Source organism: Hypanus sabinus, chromosome 18 (genome assembly GCF_030144855.1).
Source record: "Hypanus sabinus isolate sHypSab1 chromosome 18, sHypSab1.hap1, whole genome shotgun sequence".
NCBI lineage: Eukaryota > Metazoa > Chordata > Chondrichthyes > Myliobatiformes > Dasyatidae > Hypanus > Hypanus sabinus.
In genome coordinates, this window is record NC_082723.1 from 64,784,286 (window position 1) to 64,802,632 (window position 18,347).

An 18,347-nucleotide genomic window follows, 5' to 3' on the forward strand; every position below is an offset into this window, starting at 1 on the left:
TTTTTCTTCAGAAGTGGTTTGTCATTGTCTTCTGGGCAGTGCCTTTACAAAGATGGGTGACCCCAGCCATTATCAATAGCCTATAGAGATTGTCTGCCTGGTGTCAGTGGTCCCATAACTAGGACTCACTGGAATTCAGGAGCATGAGGGGTGACCTGATTGAAACCTACTGAATGTTGAAAGGCCTTGATAGGGGATTAAGGAGGATGTTTCCATTAAAGAGAGGGATTCTAAGATCAGAGGGCACAGCCTCAGGGTAGGGGGATGTCCATTTAGAATGGAGATGAGTAATTTCTTAAGCCAGAGAGTGGTGAATCTATGGAATTCATTGCCACAGGTGCCTGTGGAGGCCAAGTCATTGGGTATATTTAAAGCAGAGGTTGATAGGTTTTTGATTAGTCAGAGTATAAAGGGATATGCACAGAAGGCAGGAGATTAGTACTGAGGAAAATGGATCAGCCATGATGAAATGGAGGAGACTCGATGGGCCAAATGGCCTAATTCTGTTCCTGTATCATATGGTCTATTTCTACAGATATAGTTTGCTATTGCCACCTTCTAGGCAGTGTCTTTACAAGGGTAGGAGCACCTCACACCTCCTTTGGTTGAGATGCATCTCCACCTCGCCACCTAAATAACTACTACCTCTGTATATGATGCCTGATACATTCTGAGTTTATAGCAGTGCATATGAGAATAGTACCATGCGTAATGAAGGTGGAGAGAGTCATGGATAGAAATGATTTCACACTGGTCATTCCTGGCAACCTTGTTATGGACAGGTGCATGTTCAGCAGGTGGCCTGCACTACTTGCTGCAGACCCACTATAGCATTTGTGTTTAAATTGTTATTGCTGTAAGTAGATGTATTGAAACAGTTACGTATACTGCAAAAATATTGTGTAGAGAACTGAAAAGTACCTTGGTGAGGCAATTCCCTCTCTCAAATTTCCCTAAACTTCACTTAGAAGCTTTGGAGAGAGTTCAAGATGCTTAGCAGGGTGTTTCCTGGATTAGAGGGCACGTGTTATAAAGAGGCTGGACGAACTGTGTTGTTTTCTTTGAAGTGGCTGTGCGGAGACCTGATGGAAATTTATAAAACTCAGAGGAGTCGATAAACTGGTATCTTTTCTCCCAGTTCTGATGCCTAATACTAGAGGGTACGCATGAGTTGGAGGTAGGTTTTGTTTTTACACAGAAGTCACGGGTGGCAGTGAAGACAAATACAGAACTGTTTGAGGGGATTTTAGATAGGCACACAAATGTGCAGAGAATGAAGGAATATGTACATTGTTTTATGTGCATGGGAGCAGTTGTGTTTCTCATAGAACATAGCACAGAATCAGGCCCTCAGCTTGTAATGTGTATTAATCAAATGCCCAACTGAAATACTTAATAATCAAATCCCCAACTAGATTCACTTACACCATCTTCCAGAAGAAGATGGTGCCAGCGAACAACGGAAACAAGGGCAACATCCACCAGTTGGTCAAGAAACGACTTCTTTTTCTTTCAAATATGGTTCTGCTACTGTTGGAGCCGGACTATCATTGACAATTTAGCGGTGTGTTTCCCTCGCCAATTGAGCAATCTGGTGCTTTGCTATCGCCAAAAGTGTTGAGAGCAAAATGCGAGACCTGAAGGCCAAGAAGCCTGGAGATAGGGCACAAGCTCAAGATTGACTCCATTTCTCACCGATCTCACCACTTGAAGCGCCGAGAAAGATTGCGATCATCGAGGCAGTTGTGGAAGGTGAGCGGGTGTTCAGCGCTGTCTTCCAGCCTTTCGATTGATGCTGTAGGAGGAAGATGTCTGCATGTGACATCTCTCTCCTGGCTTGCTGCTCCTGTGGAAAGTCCCTGTGTTTGAGTGATCTCTGTCCCTCGATGTTGTTGGAGGATGGTGCCGAATCCTGGGTTTAATGGACGCAGTTTGTGGATTGGACTCGGGTTCATGTTATACGTTTCTGATTTCGGGTTGCTCCTTTCTTTTGTGGCTTTAGGTGATTTTGAATCAGGGTGGCCTGCAGATAATGAACACTAAGCTGAACTGTATATGCTTGGACACTTGGATTTTGTGTTTTGCACTCTTTTTTCGTGTTGCCGTTTGCTCAATTTGTTTTTTGTGTGTGGGGGGGGGGGTGTTCCATGTTTATTCTTTGAATGGTTTTCTTTGTTTTGTGGCTGTCTGGGATGACAAATCTCAGGGTTGTAAACTGCATACTTTGATAATCAAAGTACTTTGAATCTTTAAAACTAATCCCCTCTACCTACATGATCTCCATATCCTTCCATTTCGTGCACACTCCTGTGCCTATCAAAGAGCTTTTTGAACATCTCTGAATATATTTACTTTGAATGTTATCCCTGGAAGCACATTCCAGGCACCCAGCACTCTCTGTGAAAACACCAAACTTGTCCTGCACATCTCCTTTAAACCTGTCCCTCTCACTGTAAATGTGTACTCATTTAATTAATTTGGCACATCATGGGTGGGGCCGTTGTGCTGTATTGCTTCTTCATCACTTGTCATCTGTGATTATAGTATTGTTCATTTATTAAGTACTGTGTTGTATGACGTGGCCCAACATAGTCTTTCCATGATCATGATTGCTCTTGGCAAATTTTTCAAATTTTTCTACAGAAGTAGTTTGCCATTCCCTTCTACTGGGCAATGTCTTGACAAGACAGGTGACCCCGGCCATGATCAATATCCCTCAAAGATTGTCTGCCTGGTCTCATAACACCATAAAATAAAGGAAATGAGAGCTAGGCCATTTGACACATTGTGTCTGCTCTACCATTTCAACGTGGCTGATTCAATTTTCCTCTCCGCCCCAATCTCCTGCCTTCTCCCTGTTTCCCTTCATGCCTTGACCAATCAAGAATCTTACCAACCTCTGCCTCATATATATATATATATATATATATATATAACAACTTGGCCTCCACATCTGCCTACAGCAATGAATTCCTCAGATTCACCATTCTCTGACTAAAGAAATGCCTCTTCATCTCTGTTCTAACAGGATGCCCCTCTATTCTGAAGGCTGTGTTCTCTGGACTTAGACTCTCCCACCATCGGAAACATCCTCTCCACATCCACTCTCAAAACCTTTCACCATTTGATAGTTTTGATGTGGCCACCCTTCATTCTTCTGAATTCCAATGAATACAGGCCCAGTGTCATCAAACGCTGTTCATGTGACAAGCCATTCAATCTTGGAATCATTTTCATGAACCTCCTTTGAACCGTCTCCAAGTTCAGCACATCATTTCTAAGAGGCCCAAAACTGCTTGGAATACTCACCAGTACTTTATAAGTCTCAACATTACATCTTGCTTTTATATTCTAATCCTCTTGAAATGAATGCAAACATTACATTTGCCTTCCTCACCACAGACACAGCCTGCAAATTGATGTTTAGGGAATCCTGCTCAAGGACTCCCAAGTCCCCTTGCACTTCAGATTTCAGTATTTTCAGTTTTTTTTGGATTCAGAGATGCCTACAACATCATACCTGCCTATCTGCAACTGTTCTACTGCTTCATCTATACTGCACACATTCAAATACAACACCTTCAGATTTTGTCCATCATTTATGTTGTCTGCATTTTGCCCTATGGACAGCTTCTCCTCTCTACACATTGCCTTTGTTTGTACCCCACCATGCAGCATTATCCCATTAGGATATTAGTTCCCCTCCAGTTCAGGTGCTTAGCCACATATTAAATTGTATAATCTTCCGAGTTCAGGTGCACAGGTGGCAATCCTGAGACCACAGCCCTGGAGGTCCTGCCCTTTAACTTAGCACTTAGCTCCCTGAACTCCCAATGCAGAACTTCATCATTCGTCCTCTCTGTGTCATTGATACCTACATGGACCACGACTTCTGGCTGTTCACCCCTCTACTTAAGAACACCAAGGACTCGATCCTGGACCTTGGCACCCGGGAGGCAATATATCGTCTGGGAATCTCATTCTTGCCCACAGAACCTTCTGACTGTTCCTGTAACTAACGAAAGCACCAGTTGCTCATATGACCATCCACCAGCTGCTCCTATGGCTTCATGTGATTTTTGTAAGGGTGTAGGGAGGGCTAAGCAGGTGCTACATCTTGCCCAAACATGACCTGCAGGCTAGCAGCAGGAAGGAGCACTTTGCACCTCCTTTTATAGAGACGTAACTCCACCTTGCAACTTTGAAATAGTGTATATAATCTAAATGACATATTCCAGCAATTCTCTTGATACTTTCTCAACATCTCCCAAACGCAAGATCCCGCTTGTCTGGATGAGGATTTGCCTCATTGTTACAGGTCAAATCCTGGATCTCCCTCACAATGATCTTACGGATGGCATACAGACTGTAGGTACTCCTTTACCCAAGGTATACTGTTGCATAGTGGTTAGCACAGTGCTTTATAGTACTCACAAACAGCGTTCAATTCCCGCCGCTGCTTGTAAGGAATTTGTATGTTCTCCCTGTTACTGTGTGGGTTTTGTGACTTAGTTGAAAGACGGTAGGCTAATTGGTCATTGTTAACGGTCCCATGATTAGTTTAGGATTAAATTGGGGGATTGCTGGGGGCTGTGGCTGGAAGGGCCAGAAGGACCTATTCTGCATCTCAATAAATAAAAACACCTTGCAGTAAAAGCAACTTGCCACCATATTCGCAAAGGGAGTTTGAGTTGTGAGTTACATGTTTTCTGCTCGCACTTTTGACACATAGATTTAGAAAATCACTTTGGTGTGACGCAGGCTGGTTGACCGTGCTTGCTTCCTGATACTGGATGTAGTGTTGAAGGAGAGTAAAATTCTTTTCAGATGAGATTTTACTAGAGACATGAAGCTGCTTCTGGGCTTGAACAATTATTCCCCAGAACATGTCAAGGAATTTGAGGGAATTTAATGTCTTGGATTGGTTATCTTCTGATGGAGGATGGGACTGCAGCAAACAACCATTTATTTCCTCTTCCTCATTTTAAGAGAAGAGGAAACAAAATACAATATCCTCATTCAAAGAAAGCTGTGAGTTGGGTCTACATTACATACAAATGAGGCATAAATGTTAATTCATGGATACTTACAGACGGAGAGACCAGTAAATACCCAAATCTTTGTTGCAAAAAGTTCAGACTCCCAGCAATTAACCAAACCGTCATTCCCAAAAAATACAAAAACCAAAAATGGAATCGAACCTGCTGTTCTGTGTTTCATTTTCACTTTGTCTCGTCAATAAGTTTGCAAAGTCTTAATAATGTTTTTTGTTAATCTCTAGATGACAGACCCGGGCCAAGATCTTCTGCTTGCTGCTTTGAGCGAAAGTGGGATTAGCCCTAATGATCTTTTTGATGCAGATCCACTTGACACTGGCTTGATGTCGCCTTTGTCATCAAGTGGCGGCTTGCAGCAGGTAAAATGGTTTTTCCTGTTTTATAACTTATATTCCTTTCTTTACCTTGAGTGTGACTTTTTGCTCTAATGTTTAGATTGTAATGTGACTTTTTGCCGTAATGTATAGATTGTAATGGAAGTTAGGGTTGAATATATTCAAATTGAATGTTGCCTTCGATTACTGTGGACAACGAGCTTTTTCAAAACTGTCACTTCCTCAGAATTTTTGTTTGTTTATTGATAGATCACAAATATAATTTCAGACTACTTGTATAATGTAGGAATTTGAAGGAAACAAGAAATTAACCTTTATTGAAGAGAGTGCATTTAATTGCATAACAGTGCAATTGTTTAAGCAAAAATGTTGGTAATTTTTGTTCATACTCAATGTCTGAAACAATCACCATTCAGTTCCCTGATACCATTTCTCCAGGACCACAATGTCCTTGTGAAACCCTTGACCATGCTCATCACTGACAGCACCAGGATTTTCAGGGAAGAAGTCTAAATGGGAATGCAGAAAATGAATCTTTGTGACGTGTTGCACTTATTGGTTTTGTATACTTGAAGCATGTTGACAACCAGCTGTACATAGCTGTCCATGAAAATTTTCTGCAACATCCTTGAATGTGGTTTTCTTCAGTCCCACTAGAAGTTCTTCGAATTGCCTGTCATTGATGTCCTGTTTGTTTTGTGGATAAAAAAAAATGCCAAAAAAAAATTATGGCATTGGTAATTCTGACTTGAATTATCAATTGAAATACAAAGTACAGATGATTTCAAATAAACCATGTGTGATAGGGAAATTTCATGGTGATCTTCATGATCATTAGCCCAAAATCCATAAGATACGCCAGAAGTATTCAGGAAGTAAAATCTTTGTTGTCCCGTGATATCGACACAGGATTATTGTGCTTATTGTGCAGAAATGTTTTGGTGCAAAGTTGGCCTAAGTTATCTCCAACTTTAATGTTTTGTTTATTTCTTAGATTATGCTGCTCTTTGTGGGGTTGCATTCTGTGTTTAAGTTTATGGGATTGAGCTATTTATAGTTTCCTTCATACCAAGATTATACAAAAGGTTCCCAACCTTTTTTTAATGCCATGGACCCCTACCATTACCTGAGGGGTCTGTGGACCCTAAGTGCAAACCTCTGCTTTAGACATAGCTGTGGTTTCAAGTCAAGTTAAGTGAAGTTTATTGTCAGTTAACTACATACACGTAGATAACATGTCTAACCATATAACGTATATAGAAACGAGGCAACATTTCTCCGAACCAGGAGGTAAAGCACTACTACACATGGCACACATAATACACAATAACTTACGAAGGTAAAGATAAAATCTACAGTTGAATCACACATAAATACCAAACTGAAGTGCATAAACTAAATATTGTAAGGTACGAAGCAGATTAACCAGTGACACTTCGAAGGAGATGCGACAGTTATTTCAGAAGCCTGTTGGCCTGAGAGAAGAAACTATTTCCCATTCTGACTGTTCTTATTTTTATGCATTGGAGTCTCCCGCCTGATGTTAGAAGTCGAAGGGGATGCTGAATGGATTGGTGGGATCCTTGATAAAACTAAAGGCCCTGAGTATGCAGCGCTTCTGATCAATGCCCCCGATGGATGGCAGGGAGACCCCAATGATCGTCTCAGCTGCTCTCACAGTCCTTTTTGATAGACTTCCGGTCTGATGCTCAGCTGCTCCCATACCAGATATGCAGCTTGTCAGGACGCTCTCAGTTCTGCTTCTGTAAAATGCAGTTAAGATGGGATGGGGGATGGGGAGGGGGAGCCTTGCTTGCCCAAATCTCCTTAGGAAGTGGATGCACTGATGATCTTTTTGTCACATGTACATTGAAACATACAGTGAAATATCTTTGTGTCAACAACCAACACGGGCAGAGGATGCATTGGGGGCAGCCTGCTGGTATTGCCATGCTTCAACATAGCATGCCTCAGCTTATTAACCCTATCCTGTCTGTCTTTGTAATGTGGGAGGAAACCAGGGCAACAGAGGAATCCCATGTGGTCACGTGGAGGATGTACAGACTTCTTACAGGCAGCAACAGGAATTGATCAGAGTTGAAGACGTTTTAGAGTTTTGGCTTAATTGAGTTACAATTCAAATGCATAATTTTTTAAAAAGCTGCAAGCACCGATTGGCACCGATTGGGTTCAGCAAGGAGCATGGTTGCGTAGCAAAATGGTTTGCGGCACCAACTGTGAGATCCAGGTTTAAATCTCACAGCTGCAGTTGTAAGCCATTATGCTACGTAACAACTCCTTGCTGAACCCATTTGGTACTTGCAGCTTTTTAAAATCAAACAATCTGCATTTGTATTGTAATTTCCTGCAACCTTCAATTTCTTCAGCTCTGTCCTCCAGAGAGTCTCCAGCTTTCTTGGATTGTGAGACTGTCTGAGTTGTAAGGTCTGTAATTTTGTACTAATGGAGGGTTTCAATGTTCAAAATATAGATTGGAATTGCAACAGCAGTGGAAGAAGAGAGGGGATAATTATCATCAGGAGGATCTTCCTGATCAGTGTGCTTATGGCCAACTAAGGAAGGTGGTATTACTGGACTTTATTGTGGGAAGTGATCTGAGTCAAATAGAACAAGTATTAGTGGGAAACAACCAAGGAACAGAAATTATAATATGTGGTTTGAAGTAGTAGTAGAAAGGACAGAGACAAATCCAGAAGTACTGAGAAAGAGGCAGTTTCAGTGGCTTGGGAACAGATCTGGCCTTTGTGGAATCAGAGCTTAACATGCAAAAGCGATTAAATATTAGGAGGAATTTAAAATGGAGATAGTTTTAGATATTGTGAGGCCTCCGTTGGTCAGGGTCAACCATGGATGTTGCTTCCTACCTATCTACATAGTTGACATGCAAAGCAGGGAAGTACGATATGGAGAGTGACCTGTTGCCCATGCAGCTGATGACTCCACAGGAACAGCAGAGACTGATACAGTTTGCCACCAGCACCGTTGCAGAAACTGCCAGTCACCTCAGAGAATCCAGCTCCAGATTTTTCCCTCAGGGTTTACTCCCAAAGCCTACTCCATGAGTGGGTATAGCCACAAGGCAGCGGAGGTTTGAGATCAGAGTTTTCCTTCTAGATGACTTGCCACCCACAGCTGATGCACCCTATCTGTATGAACTTTGGATACATGCTAGCTGTATTCCCATGAGGAATAAGGATAGGGAATTAAAGATGGGCTCCCTAGATAACCAAAATGGAGTAAAATGGAAGAGGGGGGAATAAAAGAGAGGTTGGTGTTTGGGAGGGGGAGGGAAGAGTTGACGCAAATCCGACCCAGACTGATTTACGGAAAGGAAAGTTAAAAGGAAAATGAGGCAAAGAACGAGCATGAGAAAAAATGAAAAAGGAATCAATTTTAAAATGTGAAGATAAAATAATTGTAAGGGATAGGGGTTCAGCTGTAGGACTGGAAAATCTGTTGAGGCACAGCATGGAATAGGCCCTTCGAGCCACATCACCCAACAATTCCCCAATTTACCCCAAGCCTAGTCACAGGGCAATTTTTCATGACCAATTAACCAGCCAACCAGTAGATCCTTGGACTGTGGGAGGAAAACAGAGCACTTGGAGGAATACTCACACGATCACAGAGAGGTAGTACAAGCTCCTTAAAGGCAGTGGCAGGAAAATTGCTAACGTTATACCTGTTGGTGTGGGCATAAATCTGGATGTGACCCACTCAATCAATTTAACCTTGTTAGTGGAGTAGTTCTAGAAACATTTGGCAACAAGATAAGCAGTCACTGAGACAAGAATGAATTTATTAAAGTAAAATAAAAATTGGAGGAGATTTATAAGTTATCAAAATGTTGAGGTTGAAGGGCTTGTTCCTGTGCTGTACTAAATTCTAACCAGCATCTATTGTTAAAAGCAAGTCATATTTAACTTAATTAGATGCAGCTTAGGATAGGCCCTTCCAGCACTGAGCCATGCTGCCCAGCGACCCCCAACTTAACCCCAGATGAATCACTGGGCAATTTACAATGACCAGTGAACCTACTAACCGGTGCATCTTTGGACTGTGGGATGAAACCCACAAGGTCACCGGGGGGGAGGGGGAAGAACGTATAAGCTCCTTATAGACAGCGGTGAGTTTATGAAGAAAAAAATTACTTGTATGTCAATGATTTGAATGATGGACTTGGTGGCTTTGTTACAAAGTTTGCAGACAATATGAAGATAGATGGAAGTTTTGAGGAAGTAGAGAGGCTACAGAAGGACTTAGATCAGGAGAACGGGCAAAGTTATGGCAGATGGAATACAGTATGGTCATGCACTTTGGTAGAAGAAGTGAAAAGGTTGGCTATTTTCTAAATGGGGAGAAAATACAAAAAACTGAGGGGCAAAGGGATTTTGGAGTCCTTGTGCAGGATTCCCTGAAGGTTAATTTACAAGTCAAGTCTGTGGTGAAAAAGGCAGATACATTCCAAGAGTACTAGAATGTAAAAGCAAGGATGTAATGTTGAGACTTTATAAAGCACTGGTGAAGCCTCACTTGGAGTATTGTGAACAGTTTTGGGACCCTTATCTTAGAAAGGACATGCTGAAACTGGAGAAGGTTCAAAGGAGGGTCACGAAAATGATTCTGGTATTGAATAGCTTGTTATATGAAGAGCTTTTGATGGTTCTGGGCCTGTACTCACTAGAATTCAGAAGAATGATGAGTAACTTCATTGAAAGCTATTGAATGATGGAGTGATAGAATGGATTTGGAGAGGATGTTTCTAATGGTGGGAGAATCTAAGTACAGAGGACATAGCCTCAGAATAGAGGGGCATCATTTTAGAACAGAGGTGAAGAATTTCTTTTGGCAAACTGTGTTAAATCTGTGGATTTTCTTTGTCACAGGTAGCTGTGGTGGCCAAGTCGTTATGTATATTTAATGCTGAGGTTGATAGGTTCTTGATTAGTCAGGACACAAGGAGTTGGGGGGAGAAAGGAGGAGACTGGGTCTGAGAGGAAAATTAGGTCAGCCATGATGAATTTGTGGAGCAGACTCGATGGGCCAAATGGCCTAATTCTGCTCCTGTATCTTATGGTCTTATAGAATGCAGGTTGATGCAATATTGACTTGTAAAAGACATTTGCTGAGGTGCCAAATTCGTCATCAAGACGGATGACTCTGGAATAAGAGTGGCTGTCGCAGTTTTAGTCAAAAGCTAGTTAAATACTAGGAATCTAGTCAAAGTGGAAGCTGGCTGGCTATGAAGCTAGCTTCATACTGGAGGAAAGTTTACCGTGGAGACCCTCACGGAATGAAACTGTGAGTTATTGTTCCTAAAATGAACTTGAACAGTTTCTAGAGCTGCAATGACATGGGGGGGGGGGGGGGGGGAGGGAATGAATGATAAGAATAGTGACAAATTATTTAAGGCAGCTTGACTGATAGATGCAGATGAAATATAACATTGAGAAATGTGAAGTGTTACATTTGAGTAGGAAGAGATGGTATAACTGGAGTATTGTAACACACACAAAATGCTGGAGGTACTTAGGCCAGGCAGCACCTATGGAAATCAACATAATGTGCCAAGACCCTTCATCGGTACTCCATCAGGACTGGGGTATTGTGCCAATTTTGGCTGCAAGATGTTAGGCTAGATGTGAAAGCCGAAGTGCATAAATAGAATAGGTTCATAAATTACTCTGGGCATGTTGAACTTCAGTTATGTGGGTAGAAGAGAAACTTGAATTCCTCTCCCTAGAGCAAAGATTTTTCAACTTTTTTTATGCCATGGACTACTACCATTAGGCAAGGTGTCCATGGATCCCAGGTTGGGAACCACTGCCTTCGAGTCATTTGGAAGGAGGTACAATCAGAGTTCTGAAGGCAGTTGCCAATGGACAGAGGTGGTTTCCATTGGTACAGAATGGAGGTGATTGGCAAAGTACCCCATTGAACGTGAGCAAAAACTTTGATAATTTTTGGGTGTTTGAGGTCCTGAATCTATACCCTGATAAATATGAGTTTCTGCAGATGCTGGAAAGCCTGCTGAGTTTCTCCAGCATTTTGTGTGTGTTGTATATTTAATATTTCAGTAATATTTGAGTAATCTTGTATATATATTGATTGACCATTCTTCATTTAAATAATTATGGGTTGTATGAGTAAAAATATGTGAATTGCATATGTCATCATGCTACCATGTAACATGTGCATACCTTGCTTAAAGTAAACACAAATTTAGAATCACATTTCAGACTCTTGTGTCCTCCTTTGAATAATTTTATATTTTGAAGTTATAGAACACAGCATAGAATACCACACAAAATGCTGGAGGAACTCAGCAGGCCAGGCAGCATCTATGGAGAGGAATAGAGTTGACATTTTGGCTGAGGCGCTTCATCAGGACAACCAGGGATAGTATTGAGTCATAGTTTTGTGTAGCAAAGAAAAAAGCCATTTGACCCAAATCACTCATGCTCACCATAACCTGCAAATGCTAGTCTCATTTCTCTGCTATAGACTGCATGTCCTTCCTATAGTGAGTTGACTCCGAGTTCTGTCTAACTATCGTTCTTGTGTCGAGGTGATTCCGAGTTCAGCCTAACCATTGTTCCTGTGTTGAGGTGATTCCAAATACACTCTAACCAGCATTTTGTAGAGCTGCAACATGACACACTAAACTTGTTCTCAGTGGCTTGGCTTATGAAATTAAACACACAGACTCCTTCTTTGCTTTGAGGAAACTATTGACTTACACCCCTAGATTTCTCTGTTCAACACTGCTCCTAAGCTTCCTACCATTGCTCCTAGATGTCCTGCCAGAATGTGATTCAATTTTATTGTACAAAAAAAAAGCATCTGGACAAGGATGTAGAGGAGCAACACCTTTACATTCACTCTAGGTAGCCTCAAACATGGTACCATGTATATTGATTTCTCTTTCTGGTGAACAGATTTCTCCCCTCCCCTCCATTCCCACTCTGATCTTTTGTCTTCTTGTTTGCCTATCACTTGTAATTCTCCTGTTGTCCACTCTCCTCTCCTATCAGATTCCTCCTTCAGCCTTCACCTTTCCCACCCACCTGGCATCACCCATCACCTTCCAGCTAGCCTCTTTCCCCTCCCTCCACCTTCTTATTGTGGTGCCTTCCCCATTCCATTCCAGTCCTGAAGAAGGGTCTCAGCCTAAAACTTGAACTACCTATCCATCTCCAAAGATGTAGTCTTTTGTGTGTGTTGGTCTGGATAAGGATCTTGATCTGTAAGGAACTTGGGTTACTCTAGAGAGTGAGCAGGAGAATGCTCTTGTACAGAACTGATGCAGACTTACCAGGCCAAATTGTTTCTGTTTCTACTGTAATCTTTGTCAGTTCCCTCCTTTTATCATTCACCTCTGCCCTTTTAAAAACTTCTGTTTAAGACTTCTGCAGCCTTTAGTTGAACCGTCTGAGGGCTGCACAATGGAGCAGTACAATAGCATAGCAGTTACAGCACTAACGACCCAGGTTCAATTCCTGCCACTGTCTGTAAGGAGTCAGTGTGTTCTCCATGGGTTTCCTCCAGGTGATCCGGTTTCTGACCAGATTCCAAAGATGTCTAGGTTAGTTTGTCTCATGGGTGTAATTGGGCGGTGTGGGCACTTTGGCCACGAGGGCTTTTACTGTGCTGTATCTCTACATCTAAAAACTTAAAGCAATTGCTTTCATGTTAGTGTTTAACCGTGAAGCACCTTGCTGATTTTATTGTGAATATTCTCTATAAATGTCACTGCCATTTTGATTCATTTTTTTTACTATGAATCATAACTCCAGGAACTTATTTCAAACTTATTATTCCAACATGAGTTCTGACAGAGAAGTTGACAAATATTATGAGGTCGTCCTTTCAATGAGCTGCATGTATTTTCCATTTTGTTTTTCTCCAAGAGGAACGACTGGCAATCAGTAACTTTCCTCTCTGCAGTGTTCAGTGCTACGAAATCTTAATCAGGAATGTTTGTTTTGCTGTGGAACTCTGGGGAAATGGTGTGGGAGAATATATCGATGGAAATATAGAACCACTTGTTCGATGAGCTCTACATTTAATAGCCTGTTATTACTTGACTTTGAGGAAATTTTAGTCTCGAGTGGTATAATTTTGATGGATAAAGCTTATTTCCACATGTTATTTCTCTGACCGGCATGATTTTGGCTTCTATACATTGGAAATTATGTGCTTTTGTTAAATTTTCTGGTTTTGTAACTTCAATATCAATCTGAAGTATGGTAGTGCATTTGGATTTTTTTTGTATTTGCATACTTTGTGATTATTCCAGTGCATTATTATCCTGGTACAGGAAATTTATGCTTTTTCTTGAAATATAATACCTTGACATTTTCCTCTTAATGATTTTAGCTCGGAATATTGATTGTAGTGATGCTTGATCTGTTATTTTTAATATTGCAGAAGTTGAACATGTTTCCCATTCTCCCTTTTAAGTGACAGTGAAGCATAAATCAGACAGGAATTGTTTGTAAATGTGCCATTAAATTTTTAATGGTGATGACCATTAACCTTGAAACCATGACGTGAGCTGCAAGAGCCAAGAAATTTTTCTATGTGGGGTTTTCATTTCAAAGGCAGCTTGTCACATTGAGCACTCCAAATCTCCAAATGGTTACAGTAAGGTTGTGGGTAACTTGACCAATGCCATTTGTTCCAACTGTTTGCTCATCACACTCCCTGGATCTGGAACTTATTTCCTTATTAGGTAATTATCCACCTTCCGTTTGATGACTAAAATTGAAACCGCCTTCATTACTTTTTTCTACTTGTTAGAACCAAACCTTTGAGAACAAAGTGTTTTGTAAACCCGCTTAGCAGGATAAGTTTAATTTATTGGCACAGTTTAATTTATTATTCGAATATTTATTCAATGTGTATCATTTCTAGTATAGCAGCTTTCTGTTTTCCCTTCAGACTTGTAGGTTTTTTAAGCTGTTAGTTAATAACTGAGTGGCAGGATGGAGATATACCTCTACCAAAGGACTTCTGAGATGCTTGTTCCTCCACAAGTCTGCAGGACATCCTTGGGCAAGATGTTGCACCTGCTCCGCCCCCAGTCAGGGTCACATGAAGCCATGGGAGCAGGTGGTGGATGGTCATTAGAGCAGCTGGTGCATGTCACAAGTTCTGGTTATGTGATCACTGACACCAGGCAGACAAGTATTGATAATGGCTGGGTCACCCATCCTGTAACGATGCTGCCCAGAAGAAGGCAATGGCAAACCACTTTTGAAGAAAAACAATCCCGGTCATGGAAAGGCCATGGCTGCATGCATGTCATACAACGTGGCTCATAATCAACAAGTGAATTAACAACAAAATGGTTCTACTTGGTTTACTGATGCCAGGTGGGTATTGTTGTCTGGCGTTCACATAACAGGTATGAATTATGATAACAAAGCTTGACACTGATTTTATACGAACATTTATGGTGATGTTCAGTGATCCTCTTTTGGAAGAGTAAATAAGGAGAAACTGTTTCCAGTGGCTGATGGTGAGATACATCCCAGGATGTGCTGGGGCACATCAGCCACCCTCGTCCAGGCAACCCAGCCAGGGTTGATCAGTCCCCGGCTTGTGTCCCAGCAGCACTGGTCCACGGGTCACACCGGCTGATCAATGGCCACCTGGAGGCTCACTCAACAGCCTCTGTGACAGTCCTGATGGCTCTTTTCTTTGAAGCCCCGCAATGCCAGGGAGAGAGTAGGTTCTCCCCACCTGTATAGGTTCACATCATTCCCTCCATCTCTGTCTCTGGCACTGCTCTACCAACTCCTGGTATCTGGCTTTCTTACACTCAAATGCCACCTCAATCCAATTTTCCCAATGAACGGTCAGTTCTACCATGACCAACTGCTTCAAGGTTTCTGATAGAATGACCATGTCAGGCCTTGGACAATGATGTAAGGAAGTCAGGGACTTACTTTACTTGTCAAGATTGACTTTCAGTTGCCAGTCAGAAGAATTAGTGATACAAAACCACATAGACTAAAGAGCCAGTCAGGAGACGAGAGAAGCTGATGGGTACCATGAGGTATTATTTCCTAAGTATTGCGGTCTGGAATACATTGATTAATAACAGACTGAAACGGAACTGGATAATTATGTCATTTTGAAAGGAATCAAGCTTGTAAGGGTAGTGGATTCAAAGAGCTAGTCTGGGTGTGAAGGGCCAAGTCATTGGTGAGGTTGCACTGAGAGTACAGTGTACGATTTTGGTCACCTGGTTATAGGAAAGACGTGGTTAAATTTAAAGGAGTGCAGAAAAGATTCACAAGGATTTTGCCAAGACTAGAAGGTCCAGGTTATGGGGAGAGGTGGCCAGTCTAGGGTGTATTCCATGGACCTAAAAGAAATGTTTAAAGTTGTGAGGGACAAAGGTAAGGTGGAAAGTACCCAAGAGTAGGGGATATTGAACTAGAGTGAGAGGGAAACAAACGATTTAAAAGGGATCTGTTCCACTGCTGTATCGGTCTCTGACTTTGAAGCTACTTTTATGGATCATTGTATTTGTCCATCATGATTCTTTCCTTCAGTAATGTTCCTGAGGCTCCTACACACTTATGACTGTGGCAAAGCACAGCTCCAATACCATATTCAAGTTTGTTGACAATACCACTGTTGTGGACTGAATCATAGGTGGTGATGGATCAGCATTCAGGAAGGGTATTAAAAATCTGCCTGAGTGGTATCATAACAATAACCTCTCACTCAATGTCAGCAAGACTAAGGAACTGATTATAGACTTTAGGAAAGGGAAACCAGAAGTCCATGAGCCAGTCGTCTTTGGAGGATCAGAGGTGGAGAGGGTCAGCAACTTTAAATGCCTGTGTGTTACTATTTCAGAGGACCTGTCTTGGACCAAACACTTAAGAGCAATTGGGAACAAAGCACAACAGCGCCTCTGCTTCCGTGGGAGTGCGGAGATTTGGCATGACATCTAAAACTTTGGCAAAGTTCTATAGACCTGTAGTTGAAAGTATATTGACTAGCTGCTGCACAGCCTGGTATGGAAACACCAATGCCTTTGCAAAACCCGATTTTTAAAAAAAATAATGTATATGGCCCAGCCCATCTGCACCATTGGGCACATCCAGATGGAGCATTGTTGCAGGAAAGCAGCATTCTTCATTACATTTCCCCACTATCCAGATCATGCTGTCTTCTCGCTGCTGCCATCAGGAAAGAGGTACAGGAGCCTCAGGACTCTTACCACCAGTTTCAGGAACAGCGATTACCCCTCAGGCATCAGGTTCTTGAAGCACACTTCACTTGCTCCATCATTGAAATGTTCCCACAGCTAATGATCTCACTTTAAGAACTCTTTATCCCATCTCATTTTCCCATTATTCTCATTTCTCTCTGCATTATTCTTGTGCTGGTTTGCTTGTAGCTGGCCTTTGATAGTTCAGGTGTCCATGGCCACCAAGGAGCTACTGGATTTCTCTGGTAGCGAAGAGCAACTCCAAGCAAAATTTGACGCTGCTATTCTTGTGGTCTGTTTAAGGAAATTTGCAAATGCATTGCAACCACTGCAGATAAGAATTGTGAGATTAACATCTGGAATTAGAGCAAGCACGTGACCGGTTGGCTTTGTGTCTGCTGAAGCTTCGTCGAAGGAGGAGTAATGTAACTTGGGACAGGCCATTCAGCTTACCATGTTATGCCAATCTTGATGCCACTGATTCCTGAGCAGTCCTGATATCGTGCATATGAAGGTGATCTTTCATTTTATATGAGCAACTAAAACTGGTTTTACAGGGAATTGCAAAACTGCAGATGCAGGAATCTGGAGCAGATACAAACTGCTGGAGGGACTTCATCAGGCAACATGATTAATGTTTTGTGTGGGGCTTTCTCTGTCAAGACCTGAATCCCGGTGGAGTGTCGATCATCCCTATGCCTCCCCAAACGCTGTTTGACCCACTGAGTCCAAATTCAAGATTATTATTTAACCATTCACATGAATACAGCCAAATGAAACAACATTCCTCTGGGCCAAGGTGCAAAACACATTACTAATAGCACACAGTATACCGTAAATTCCGGACTATAAGCCGCTACTTTTTTACCACGCTTTGAACACTGCGGCCTATACTACGGTGCAGCTAATGCATGTTTTTTTTTCATGCCGCCAAAAACATTTTGCCTCGTAACAGTAGACCAATAAAATTGATGAGTAGTTCACAGAGGTCCAATGAAATTGTACGATAAATCAAGCGCACTTTCACAATTAAATTATTGTAAATCAGTCATTTGTACTCACCCTCATCAACATGGAAAACACTCGAAGAAAAGCATATGATGCAGCTTTTAAGTTAAAGGCGATCAATCTGGCGGTTGAAGAAGGAAATCGAGCTGCTGCACATAATCTTGGCATAAATGAATCGATGGTGAGACAGTGGAGACGCCAGCATGAAGAACTGAGTCAATGCAAAAAGACAACAAAAGCTTTCAGAGGTATTCGTAGCAGATGGCCCGAACTTGAAAACTTTCTTGAAGATTGGGTTAACACACAGAGAGCAGGCGGCCGCGGTGTTTCCACCGTGCAGATCAGACTGAAGGCTAAAGCAGTCGCCACCAAAATGAAAATCAAAGATTTTAGAGGTGGGCCATTGTGGTGTTTTAGATTTATGAGACGAAAAGGCCTGTCCGTCAGGGTATGCACGACTCTGTGTCAGCAGCTCCCTCCCGACCACCCACGAGGAATAACTTGCTAACTTCCGTACATTCACTCAAACAAAGATAGCGGAGAATTCCATCGGGCCAGATGATATCATAAATATGGATGAAGTACCTTTGACGTTTGACCTGCCTCTCACTCGGACTGTTAATAAAAAAGGTGACTCGTCCATCACACTGAAAACAAGTGGCCATGAGAGAACGCATTTTACTTGTGTTCTGA

The 18,347-nt window shown here is 41.9% G+C and overlaps 1 protein-coding gene across 1 annotated transcript in view; it reads left to right on the forward strand.

Annotated features, from left to right (window-relative positions):
- Positions 1-18,347, forward strand: part of sbno1 (strawberry notch homolog 1 (Drosophila)) — a 132,165-nt gene that overhangs the window by 18,622 nt on the left and 95,196 nt on the right. The window contains exon 2 of the mRNA XM_059994549.1: positions 5,282-5,416. Within this exon, the coding sequence (XP_059850532.1) occupies positions 5,282-5,416 (135 nt within the window). The remainder of the gene's footprint in view (positions 1-5,281; positions 5,417-18,347) is intronic.